This window comes from Hipposideros armiger, unplaced genomic scaffold (genome assembly GCF_001890085.2).
Source record: "Hipposideros armiger isolate ML-2016 unplaced genomic scaffold, ASM189008v1 scaffold_581, whole genome shotgun sequence".
In the NCBI taxonomy this organism is placed as follows: Eukaryota; Metazoa; Chordata; class Mammalia; order Chiroptera; family Hipposideridae; genus Hipposideros; species Hipposideros armiger.
In genome coordinates this window covers 765089-778369 of record NW_017731931.1, presented here as the reverse complement: position 1 = coordinate 778369, position 13281 = coordinate 765089, and the positions used below count along the sequence as shown (strand labels likewise).

General features: G+C 49.1%; 1 protein-coding gene across 4 annotated transcripts in view; it reads left to right on the top strand.

Annotated features, from left to right (window-relative positions):
- Positions 1-13281, top strand: part of KCNA2 (potassium voltage-gated channel subfamily A member 2) — a 32209-nt gene that overhangs the window by 2638 nt on the left and 16290 nt on the right. For 3 of the 4 annotated variants that reach the window (XM_019624177.1, XM_019624176.1, XM_019624179.1), the window contains exons 2-3: positions 166-423; positions 869-2776. In XM_019624177.1, coding sequence (XP_019479722.1) covers positions 1032-2531 — 1500 coding nt within the window. In that variant the 5' untranslated portion in view covers positions 166-423; positions 869-1031 and the 3' untranslated portion in view covers positions 2532-2776. Of the gene's footprint in view, positions 1-165; positions 424-868; positions 2777-13281 lie in introns of those variants that run through there. The other variant, XM_019624180.1, reaches the window with a different exon arrangement.

The window sequence follows — 13281 nt, the reverse complement described above, 5'->3', positions numbered from 1 at the left end:
TGGAAGAGAAGCTGCCAGAGCCCTCCTAAATCTTGGCACCAGCTGCCCGAAAGCCCTGGTTCCACCTGGCCGCTGTTTTTTCCAGGCAACGTCACACCTCCTGAGGACAGCCAGGAGGACTCCAGCTTTTGCTGACCTTTGCATCTCATCTCCTTCCTTCCAAAGGCTCCAGACCCAAGCTCTGCTGTCCTCGTGTCCTGCGAGCCCCTGACCAGGCACCCCACCGCCTCTCCAGCCTAGCTCAGCCCTGGAGCTCACCTCCAGGACCTGCAACCTGCCCTCCTGCCCAGAATGACTCACCATTATTTCCAGCTCAAGTGTGAAGACATGATGGGGAGTCAGGCTGCCTGTTTCTGTATCTAAAGTCCGTCAGCATTTGATCGGCTCTGCAAGGAAGAGAGGTTCAGATCCCTGCCTTGCCAGGTAAATTAGTCTGTCATTTAATAACAGCCACGTGTGGAATCATTTGGGTGGGGGCAGTGAGGGAGACCCAGGTCCCAGATTCACCACTGCCAGTATCTCCCAGGGTGCAGGTATCTGCAAGATATTATTTTGGTACCTGGGGGAGGGCTCCCTTCCAGCTTCCAGTATGGGGCTATGCTCCCTGAACCCCATGCAGTGCCGAGGGGGCCTGGACTGCCACCTTCCTCGAGTGCAGGGCATTCTAGAGCTTTCTTGAGAGATTGCCACCACCTTCCCTGTGATCCCCAGCCAGCTTACGAGGTGAAAGTAAATTGTGCTTTTTGGTGGTGGTTGTAGTGGTCATGTTTCTGAATGCTTGGCTGAGAGATGGGAGACTCAAACTGGCAACTCAGGCCGGGTGGCCAACACGGAATGGTCTCATGTCCTTAACTGCCTTGTCTTTCAGCCAAGCGAGGCTATCTCTGCGGCTCTCAGAGAGCCCTCGGGGCTCTCCCGCAGGAGCCCAGGCCCATGCTCCTGTGCTTCCTGGAGCCATCTGCAGCACCCTGAGCTCCCTGCTGCCAGGCAGCTGGAAGGCATAGCGTGAGGCACCTCTCCCAGTCCCAATTATGACAGTGGCTACCGGAGACCCAGCAGATGAGGCTGCTGCCCTCCCTGGGCACCCGCAGGACACCTATGACCCAGAGGCTGACCATGAGTGCTGTGAGAGGGTGGTGATCAACATCTCGGGGCTGCGGTTTGAGACACAGCTAAAGACCTTAGCCCAGTTTCCAGAGACCCTCTTGGGAGACCCAAAGAAGCGGATGAGGTACTTTGACCCCCTTCGAAATGAGTACTTTTTTGATCGGAACCGCCCTAGCTTTGATGCCATTTTGTACTACTATCAGTCCGGGGGCCGGCTGAGGCGACCTGTGAATGTGCCCTTAGATATATTCTCTGAAGAAATTCGGTTTTATGAGCTGGGAGAAGAAGCGATGGAGATGTTTCGGGAAGACGAAGGCTACATCAAAGAGGAAGAGCGGCCTCTGCCCGAAAATGAGTTTCAGAGACAGGTGTGGCTGCTCTTTGAATACCCAGAGAGCTCAGGGCCTGCCAGGATTATAGCTATCGTGTCTGTCATGGTGATCTTGATCTCCATCGTCAGCTTCTGCCTGGAAACGTTGCCCATATTCCGGGATGAGAATGAAGACATGCATGGCGGTGGAATGACCTTCCATACCTATTCCAACAGCACCATCGGGTACCAGCAGTCGACTTCCTTCACTGATCCTTTCTTCATCGTAGAGACCCTCTGTATCATCTGGTTCTCCTTCGAATTTCTGGTGAGGTTCTTTGCCTGTCCCAGCAAAGCCGGCTTCTTCACCAACATCATGAACATCATTGACATCGTGGCCATCATCCCCTACTTCATCACCCTGGGGACGGAGCTGGCCGAGAAGCCAGAGGATGCCCAGCAGGGCCAGCAGGCCATGTCGCTGGCCATCCTCCGTGTCATCCGGTTGGTAAGAGTCTTTAGGATTTTCAAGTTGTCCAGACACTCCAAAGGTCTCCAGATCCTAGGTCAGACCCTGAAGGCCAGCATGAGGGAATTGGGCCTCCTGATATTCTTCCTCTTCATTGGGGTCATCCTTTTCTCTAGTGCTGTCTATTTTGCTGAGGCTGATGAGCGAGATTCCCAGTTCCCCAGCATCCCGGATGCCTTCTGGTGGGCAGTCGTCTCCATGACAACTGTAGGCTATGGAGACATGGTTCCGACTACCATTGGGGGAAAGATCGTGGGTTCCCTATGTGCAATTGCAGGTGTGTTAACCATTGCCTTACCGGTCCCTGTCATAGTGTCCAATTTCAACTACTTCTACCACCGGGAGACAGAGGGAGAGGAGCAGGCCCAGTACTTGCAAGTGACGAGCTGTCCAAAGATCCCATCCTCCCCTGACCTAAAGAAAAGTAGAAGTGCCTCTACCATTAGTAAGTCTGATTACATGGAGATCCAGGAGGGGGTGAACAACAGTAACGAGGACTTTAGAGAGGAGAACTTGAAAACAGCCAACTGTACTTTGGCTAATACAAACTATGTGAATATTACCAAAATGTTAACCGATGTCTGATTGAAACTTATTAACATACAGCTCACCGGAACTAATGCAGACATTGCATAATAGCCTGCATTGTAGTCATTGTGTTCTACAGTGTGTATCTGGTTCTGCATGGAAAGCAATAGTTGTGCAAGTGACTTTCGATCTTTCGATTTTTTTATTTAGAACACAGAATACCTATCCATGGCTTTCATGCGAATCTTCATCACCGGCTTAGGGGTTTCCAAAGATGGGAGTCACCTATGGAGCCAGGATTTTGAGGCCACCTCGTAGCACATACGTAACCTACCATATCAGTGCCACCTTTCCTTCCTACTTAAATGCACACAGCACTCCACCACCCACCCATCTGAGTCCACCTTCCCCTTCACGGAGGAAAACTATGGAGGCTTAGCTTGGAAGTGCTGGTAATTATTCGAAAAGCTCATTCCCATTTTTGCACTGAAAAGTACACACCATCCTGTGTGTTGGAACTCCTTTCTGTGTCACAGGCTGGGGTTTGCATTCGAATTGTAGTTGCCAAGTAGCTGCTTGGGAGGTTTGTGTTTCATAACGGAAAAATGCTGCATTTGGTTTTTTCTCTGCAGTGTCGATGTGAGGGAAGCCCGGGGGAGGGACAGTTAGTATGACCGAATGTGAGTTGTCAAGTTTCACATTTGCTCCCTGAGGCCTATGGGGAGAAGCTAACAAACCAAGGGACCTCTCAGCTTCAGATTTCACCATTTTGCAGGCTTCGGGGTCACAAAAACGCGTCTGACTTCTTCGTCACACTGGAGTTTGCAGACATCTGCTTTCCTAGTGCTGTGGCCCAGCTCCACGGACACTGCAGTGAAATCTTCCAGTGATGCAATAGAGCTGCATGGGTGTTTGTTGCATGAATCTCAATATATAAAACAGGAAATAACCTATTTTCTTAGTAGCCTACACAGTATTCATATTTAGAGTATTAATATCCTAGGAATGACATTGAACTAAGGGTTTTTTCCCCCCACCTGAAGACAGAAGCCCTCAATCAGGAGGGAAAAAAAATAGACTATTTGGAATGGGGACCCAAAACTTCTGGCCCTCCAGCCCACCCCATCCGCGTTCTTCCAGTTGGGGGCGCAGACCTCTGCAAAGCCAGGAGAGTAAGCAGGGAAGGTAGCGTCTAAACACCTCACAATGACTGTATCTTAGGAATTTACTGAGCCATGGGCATGACTGTACAGCTGACCAGGGCACCTGGCCCTGAGGAAGGCGGACCTGTGGATCCAGTGTACATAAATATATATCGGGTATTTCCTTCACAAGTTCCTCTACCTAGCTAGCTATCGGGGGAAAAACATTGCATTTGAACCTTGTATAAGCTTATGCAATATTTTTGACACAGGGCAATTTATGCATGTGTTTGACTATGTGCACTAGTGTATGTATATGTACACATATACATGCATGTGTGTGTATGTTTATATGCACACACACTCACATATATATTCATTTCTCTGGAGTTCAGGTTCAGGCAAATCTACTGCTTGGTGGGGTTGGTTATCTAAGCGGCCTAATGAGTTCATTGATCTCATTGGAACCTCACTGGGCCTGGGTTTGCTGCCCTTGCCTCAGACACTCCAGTCTCCATGGATTCTTAGATGTTAGAATTCTCTTTCTGCCCTCCATGTGCTGCGGCTTCAGTTTCCCATGGCTGAAGCTTGTCTAACCGAGTGCCCAGGGCCCTATGGCCCTCACAGCTCCAGCTGTCCTGGGTGAGCCCCATCCCAGGCCTTCTCTCTACAGTCCCTCATGTTAACCATCTCCATTTTCATCTTTCCCCACCTGTTTGGTTTTTACTGTCATTTAGCTCTGCATCAGTTATTTTTGTGAACCTTTCCCTAAAGGGCCAGAGCACATCGCCTTCTTTGAAACCAAGGACACCAAGGAAGAGGGCTTTTGAGGACCTGATTCCACAGGTCTGGGCTTAAAGGGAGCCTCTTCTATGTGGAAACTTCTAAAGTCCAGGACCAAAGGGTGGAATCCCTAGATGGCCCACAAGCATGATTTTAATCGACAAGCTCAAACTCTCTCCCCATTAAGCTAGCCACCAGAGCTGCTTCAATAAACCAAAGGATGGGTAGCGAATCGGTCCCCAGCCCCAGAACAGGTGAGCGTAAATGAGCACTGCACAGCCTACAGGTACAGGTCAGGCTGGCTCTGGAGTGGGGTGAGGTGGGGAGGCTTTGCCTCACAGCCTGGGCTTCTTTACCTTTCAACATAATAGCTGAAATTTTCCAAACACAGTGAGTTGGCTGGGGGGCTGCCAATGGTGGCTCCAGCCCTAACCTCACTGTTTGCTATTTAGTACCTACAGCTACCTTGGGGGTGGGGCACCAGCTAAGGGTGCTAGGCCCAGGGTGCTCGTTAGTTCCTGGTCACCCACATCCCCAGGTGTCTGCAGGGCATCCCAGGCCCAGTGCAAAGCCTTTGCTCCTCATCCTCTCCTTCTTGGGAGGTGGTGCTGAGTTTCCATGACATGGGGCAGGAGGGACCTAGACCTTAGGAAAAGAGATGGTAAAACCACCCATACCTAAGGCCTCGGTCAGGGGGTATATCTTTTACCCCTGTGTCCTTGACCTGGGACTATAAAATGTTCACATGCATAGGCACACATGCATGTACACCCACCACAAAAGAGATAGGTACACTGTTGCCATACACAAAGACAAAACATGCAACACACATGCAAAATACATAAAGACCAGATTAACAAAAAGGGCACACACAGAAGATACATGTGCATATCAAAATATGCACATCCAGCACAAACGTAGAATGTGCTCACCAATACAGGACACACACAAAAGACCTACATACATCATGTGTGTAGATACAACCTGTGACTCATGCAAAATACACAAAAACTACATGAACACAAGGAGTCTGCATACAAAATATATAAATATATATAAAAATATATATTCCTATTGTTCCTGCACACAAAGTACAAACGACCCAGTTTATACACACAATACACTTACTCTTACAAAGCACACAAAATGTAGCACACACACCCAAGAACATACACACACAATTCATACGAAATGTGCGCTTACTCAGATCCATTGCTCTGCCCCCAGGGCTCTAAATTAATAGGCATAAACAAAAGATCAGAGTTAATCACATTTTGCTAGCCTGCATCTACACTCCTCCATGTCCTTCTTGAAGTCTTCTCCTCTAGCCTCTTCTCTCCCTCTCACCCAGATTTCACAGAAGTAACCCCCAATGTTTAAAGCAGAAGGATGGGCTACCGTGGTCAAGCAGATCCCTGATTAAGACTGGAAACCTCACAGGGGTTTCTGCCTATTAACCTTCTTCCCACGAGAAACCTGGGTGCAGAATGTGGAAGGACCTGGAACAACTGGCAGGTTATTAACATACACCTTGCCATGCCCTTTCCTTCAAAGCCAGTTCCACTCAGAACCCAATAGCCCAGGCTCTCCTGCTCCCAACCCCTGAGATCTCTGTAGTCAGAACCACTCTGTTAAAAACAGTGATGACTCAAGACACTGCAAGGCTCAGAACCAAAGTGAAGATGCCCCCAACGTCCTCTCAGTCCACAGACCTTATTGTCCCATCATCCCCAGTGGCTGTGTCAGGACTGGGTCTGAAAGCAGAGACCACACATAGATTTATCTCTTAAAATGAGCTGCCTTTATGTGCTTGTGGCATCTCATTTGCTCGTGGGCCCACCATGCTCAACTCCTGAGTCCCCTCTATGGGTGTTCAATCCCAGGCATGCTCCTCCCCCTCTCCGGGGATCCATCCATCTGGGTGCCCTGCCTCCCATCCAATTGTTGCGCCTTGACGAAACGCACACCAATTCAGTTTAAGCAAAACATGACTGAGGACATAAACCTAATGCTACACAAGCAAATAATTTTTAAAGGGCCTGATTCGTATCCTATATGGTAAGGCCTGATTTAAATGCTTTGTAAGATTACCCACTGTTTTGGATTATCTGCGGAGCTGGTTCTTCCCACTAGTAGGACTAGCTGAGAACAGGGTACGTTTTGGCAAAGGCTTCCCCTCAAATTGAAGTTGGAGGTTGAAGTCAGGTGTCAGATCAGGCATCGCAGTCTCTACTCCTGCGGCCATCCCAGGTGGGTCCCATGCTTCCCTCCTAATGCCGGTCACAGCTCCTGACCTCCATGGAGGAGGCAACAGGGAATGGAAAGATGGGTCCAAATTTGCACATTTAGTGCAACGTGCTGGCCTTTCAAGATTTTCCAAGTCAAGATAGTGATTTTCTCTTTCATTTCAGCAGGTGCCTCCATGCGTTCAACCTTTCAAGGAGGTTGGAGTCTGCAGGAAGCTAAAGAGAAAGGTCCAGGAAGGATGGGGAGGTGGTCAGGAAGAGAGGGTAACTGAGCTGGTCAAACTTCTGAGTGAACTTTTCAGGGGCCTAAATTTAATTAAGGACATAATTAAGGCTCAGTGTTTCCTGAAGGCTTCTGGGGTGTTTGACACACTGTCCTCCTTCCTCTGCTTCCCTCTGTCCCTCTCAACTGGGCATCTGAGGATGGAGTAGACATGTCATCAGGAGGTGAACCTTTAAAAAGAGGTCCCAAGAGAGTGTGCCTCCAGACCCCATTGGCCTCATGTGGAAAGAGCTCCCCTAAAAGCTTTGTTGGCCTGAACCCCTAGCCTGGGTGCCCGTGTGGCTGCCCCATGTGGGGAGAGCTTGTAGGACTTTCTTGTCTTATCTGCTTTTTCTGGATCTCTCACTCCATTGTAGTGAGGTCTGTGGCCAACTGACTTCCTCATGATCAGCCATAAAATATCAGTGCCAACCCATGTTGAGAAAGGGCAGTGCCCTCTGAAGATTCTCGGGCTGGGGTTTCAGTGCTGCCCACAGTAGTAGAGAAGAGAGGCGGAGTCTGACTTTCCCCGAAGGAAACTATAGGACAGTTTGCGAATTGCATGTGAGGGTGACACCAATCTCGCCTTGGCAGACAGGAGGAGCACAGTGCTTTGAATTGTTAACCCAGGAGTGGGGATTGGGAGCCCTGCCCCAGTTCCAGCTCTCCTGGGGCCCATTGCCATGAGCCTTCACTGGGTGATGGCTGCCTAGTCGGAAAGGGCTGGTCCACATAGGCTGTAATGTTCAGGGAGCAGAGTCCCCCGGCCTTGGCAAAGTGTCCATTGCCAGGTCTGAACCCATGACCTTAACCTTATTAACATCATTAGACATCTGAGCCAACTGGCAGGGTGCTGGATGCAGGACGGTCTCAATGGCTATTGGGACCATCATCTCAATCCTTAGACTTGGCCCTTGTTGAGACCTGCTCGGTTCCCCCATCAAAGCAGGAAGCGGGGACAGGGGGAGGTAGTAGATCTCCTACAAGCTGGGATGGGCCTCTCCCTCAAACTAACCTAATTCACTTTTCCCTTTTTTTTTTTTTTTTTTTTTGCTTTCCTTCCCACCAAAGCTCAGCTCCATCTCTCATAGTTTGTGTTTCCACATTTTTAAAGAGGAAAAGTGCAATAAAATAAATAGTGACTGTTTTCTTTAGCAATAGCTATTTCAAAATCTTGTTCTCAGGACTGAAAAGTGATAGTACCTGGAGTATCAGATAATGCCCTTGGCTGCTGGGCATTGTTAGTTCACTGACTCTGTAGTCCCTCTTTGCCCCCGTGTTCATGTGACTCCTGCCCTGAGGCTCTGGTCCTCCTTCTGGAATGTAAACATATGCAGAGGCACAATGTATGCACAAGAAAGTTCCAGGAGGAGGCTTTCTTTGTCACTCTGTCTCCTTCCCATGTGTGTCTCTCTCTGTTTCTAAGTGCACCTCTGTCCCTCCCTCCCGCCCGCCTCCTCTTTCTGTCTGCTCTTCCACAGCATTCTCACAACCTCTAGGCACTGAAACCTTTGAGTTTGAGTGACCTCACGCCGCCCATCCCGTTGACTTGCAGTCAGTCAGGCAGGGTGTAATGGAAGCCTGCAGGAAAGCGCTTACCAATAGAGAAGAACAAAGCATCCTGAGCCATTACAGTAGATCATTTCCATGCACTAAAAGCCATTACTTGATCTATTTGTTTCCTTTCCTCCCCAGGGAAATGGATGCTGGGGGAAAGCAGCCTGGAGTGTTGCACCTGGGATCGGTAGCCTGGGCAGATAGGGAGAATTGCCCTCTGTCTGTCCTTCAACATAGGCTGACTTGCTTAACCAAAGGGACTCCATGAGAACTATGGAGGGAAACAAGTTATTGTGGGTAGAGGTCTACAGGGATAGCAATTTGGGTGGTTAGGACATGAAATTAGTGACAGAAAGACCCCACCACCCACCACAGTGTGCAGTTGCACAAATATATGCACACATAACCAGGGGTTTCAGAAGAGCCCCCTTTCCTGAAAAAAAAATCTGTGACGTTAAATATTCAGACTGGACAATCAGGGAGGCTGGCAACCCCAGGATCCCATTCCACTCCTTTTCAATCTACCTTGCTCTATATACGTGTGCATAGCAGAGCCTCGGTTAACTGATGGGGAGACCCTCAGGGACGGGGACGCCCTGCTTGCTTTATAGTTCTGGTGATGTGAGTGGGAATGGGGAAACATGTTTTGGTTCAACCTTTGTTATTGAAAAAAAAAAAAAGACATTTCCTAAGTAGTTTAGTATCTGCCTTACTAAGTCAAGTGTTTGCAGACGACAGGAGACCTTGCATTGCTCAGGGTCGCCATTCTGAGCCTCAGGGTTCACTGTCCAGAAGTGTAAACGGAGAAGACCAAAGAGGTGGGCTGAATGTATGCTGGCTGCCAGACTCCAGGAAGCTGGCCGTCCGGGCACATCTGGCTCCTCAGATAATGTCCTTGCTGTCGTTTGCTTCTTTCTACTGAAAGTATAGTAAGAAAACAATTCTCGTTCATCGGGGTTTTGGTTCATTGGTCCTGAGTTAGCAGAGGTTTTTCATATATACATATATCTGTGTATATAGATGTATAGTATATGTATATATGTATACCGCTATTTCAAAAATTAGACAATTATACAGGAACTGATCCCCTTAGCCTCACCAATGCGGAATAAATTTGGCAATCCAAGAAATAAATGGGATTTATTTGCATTTTTAAAATGACCTTCCGTTGCGTTCTTACCTCTCCAGTTCAGCTCTTTTTCTTCTATGTAGGGACCTCTCTAGAATATGGTTCTTTCATAACAAAAGATCAGGCTCCAGGATCTTTCCCTTCCCTCCCAGGTGGCTGCCTGACTCAGGGATAAAAGGGAAGTGTGATCTAAGGGCCAGGTGCTTAATTCCTTAATTCTGTCTGCACTGGTTGGCTGTCACCTCATCACTGAGGACCAGAAAAGTTATTCCAAACTTTGTATCTCTGGAGGAGTGGAAAGCTGGAAGACCTGGCAAAGGACTGATCTGTTTAGCTTTCTCTTGGTCATTTTTTTTTGGGGGGGGGGCTGCCCTAGGCTTGAATTTTGTGAGATCTGAAAGTAACGTTTGTTTTCTAATGACTGTGTCTGCGCCATGGAAGGTAAGATGTGTGGCAACCGATGAAATTAACAAACCCAGCTTGTTGTTGATTCTGACCAAATCTAGGTTGTGGATGTGGGCAGTAGAGCAGCTATCATTCAGTTGTCTTTGGAGAAACAGCTGGGTCTGAGCAGAACCACACTCTCCTTCTCCATTTTACCTGGCAGTGTCTTAGGCCCATGGGAGATAGTTTCAACCTCACCTTCTGAGGTTCACCGTGTACCTGGACAGGGTGGGAGGGATGCCTCACTGGTATCTGGGGCAGTGGAGGTAGTGCAGGGTGGTCTGCCATCTCCCAGCACTCCCAGCAGCCCTCCAATCTAGCCAGGTTGGTAGTGGTCAGATAGGAGAAGCCCATCTCTCAGACTGAGCCCCTGAGCATGACCCGCTGGTAAACTGGGGCAGCTGGAGCAGCCAGTCCGGATCGCCATGTCTTACACTATATGAACCTCGGCATAGAAACAGATGTGACTTTCTGTGCTCCTCTGCACTCCTAAAATAGTCAGATGTGTTCCAGATGAGTTTGCAGCTGAGAAGTCCTGCATCATTCCACGGATAGATGCAGAGGGCAGGTGTGATTACATAACAGTGTGGACAGCTGCTGCAACATCCAGATAATGGGGGGGGGGGCAGTGTAGACGTGGCTGTGCGCTAGAACCTTTGGTAGCTGCCCAGAGGACCCAGTCCTGTTTCTCGTCTCGGTCCTCAGGAGAGGCCTCTAAGCCCTGCTTCTTCTGGAAAACAGTTCCCTAGACACTGACTGCCTTATTTGTCTGTGCACATAAACACTCTGGGCTGCTAGACAAAGCAAGGAGAAGAGCTGGGAGGGAGAGAATATTTAGGGGCTCACTTTGCTACCAAACAATTGCCATGTCAACTGGTGACATGACTGCCTTTTTAGTTTGTGAAGTGCAGGGCAAGGACAGTGGCCTGCCAGGTAGGGCTGGGACAATCTAAGAAGGGGAGACAAAAGCAGGAAGAGCAGCCTAGCTGGCTTTGGCGAGGGTGAGCATCCGCTCGGGAGGGTCTGAAATGCTCTGTGCTTGCCCCAGTTCTGCCTTCACGTGGGATCCAGCGACCCAGTTTCCTTTTGTTGTCGTGCTTGGATGATTCCTTCATTTGAAGGGCCCCAGGAAGCTGGAAAGCCCCATGATCGAGCTCCAGCCTGCTGAGCAAACAATGCCCCAGCCAAATTGGCTTCAGCCTGGGGTTCTGCATGCCTGCACCCCTTTTCTCCACCAAGGGCAATCTTGGAACAGTTGGTGCCAGAAACTAAGGAGGACTCTCTCATTTCCACCAGGGACCTAACTGTAAGGCTCATGAGTGCAGGATGCTGTTTCCTTTTCTAGACCTGTGTACTTACGTGCTTATATAGGCTGTCTCTGGAGATTTTATAGATTACATATATATATCTATATATATATGTATAATATATATACATATATATGTGTGTGTGTGTGTATATATATATATATATATATATATATATGTATAATGTGGAAATGGCCGCTCATGTAGGCTCATGCAGCACAGACTCTAATTAGGGTTTGCACTGGCTCCCTTGCCGCTCGTGTATGACTCTTCAGCTGCCCTCCCATGTTCTGTCTCTAATAATTGCTGAAAACTCAAAGAGGACAGGCAGATAAATAAACCTCCCTGGGATCAATAGGAGAAGGAACTCCAAAGCTGATGATAAAGCTTCGTAAGGATGATGTGGAAAGGGAACCGGGGTCTCCATGGTGATAAGAGGCTGGGGACCAATGAGAGCGGAAGGCGGAGCATGACTTGTGGGAAGACTCATGGGAGTTGGGAGTCATTTAACTATTTGTTTGCTTCATGAAAATTTAGACACCAGCTGTAACTGCATTGCACAGGGTGTATAGATATTATCATTCTTGCTGACATATTCTGGCAGCTTTCAGCCCCACCAACACTGCCCTGCCCAGGACTTCTGCAGCTGAGAGTTCCCGTGTCAGTAGGGTCTGATATTTGTACATAGGTTATACATATATGTGTACATACGTGCCTCAATGAACATTGCCTGTCCACCTGATCGTGGGTGTACATAGGCTTCATAGAGCTCCACAGTCTTTTGTAAATATCAACACAAGTACATAAGTGTATAAATATATATTACTGAGGATTTATTTTAACATCATTCTGTGTGAAATGAAAAAAAAAGTAAATAAAATTTTTGACAGACACTGAGCATCTCCACCTTCTTTCTCTCCTGACTGGAGTACCGTCCCATCACCGTGCGTGCGTGACTGCCTCGCCATCACTCCAGTCTCTGCGGCAGAGAGGCCCAGCCAGAGCCCAAGGGAAAGACTGGAGAGGGCTTTGCTGGGTGCATCAGGGACCATCCCTGCCATGCGCTCACCTGCTCTCCCTGAGCCCAGGGCACAGGAAGCAGAGGATGTGGGCGGGAGGGAGGGTGGGTGGTGTTGAGACCCCTCCCTCATTGTATCAGTGTTTCTTGTGTCTTGTGTGGGAGGCAGGGAGACCCGAGGTGAAGACCAAAGGCAGTCACATCCCTGGGAGTCATTGAACTCCAGCTGCACCCACATTTGCAGGCCCTGTTCTCAAGCCCACCCTGACTTTTGCCCATTCCTGCTGGTGCCCAGGGGTCTGGATCAACCACACTGTCAACTGTCAAGTGAGGAGCCCACCTCCCTTTGCCTCTCCAGGCAGAGGGACCTGGTTCTCCAGCCACACAGCGATGCAGTGGCACCTCCTTGGAGAAGATTCACACACACACACACACACACACACACACACACACACACCCCGAAGTATTTCTGTCTGATTTCCTCTGAGGGCTAACCTAGTCCATAGCTGGATTCCCCAGCATGCAGATGGCTCAAAAATGGCCATGGTGGGGTATGACAACAGAAAAGTCCTTGTCCTCAGACAACAGCAAGCACATCCTCCCCCAACCCCCACCCCCTCCCCTGCAAGCCTCTCATTAATGATCTCCAGTTCTACCCCTTCACAGTCTCTGCCCCTGGGAAATTGACAGCTGGTCGTCCCGCCCTCCCCTCCCCCATCTCACCTTCAGAAGGATCTGTTCTGGGCAGCAGGTACTGAGGTGACAAGGGAGAGGGCGATAGAGAGGAGAACCATTTGGGACAACTGCTGCTGCAAGCACCTTGCACAGTGGGCTTTCCTCCAGCATGAAGTGGAAACCGTGAAGCACCCAAGAGCTCTCTAGCCTTCTGCAGAACAGAGCAGAGGAGCCGGCTAATGGG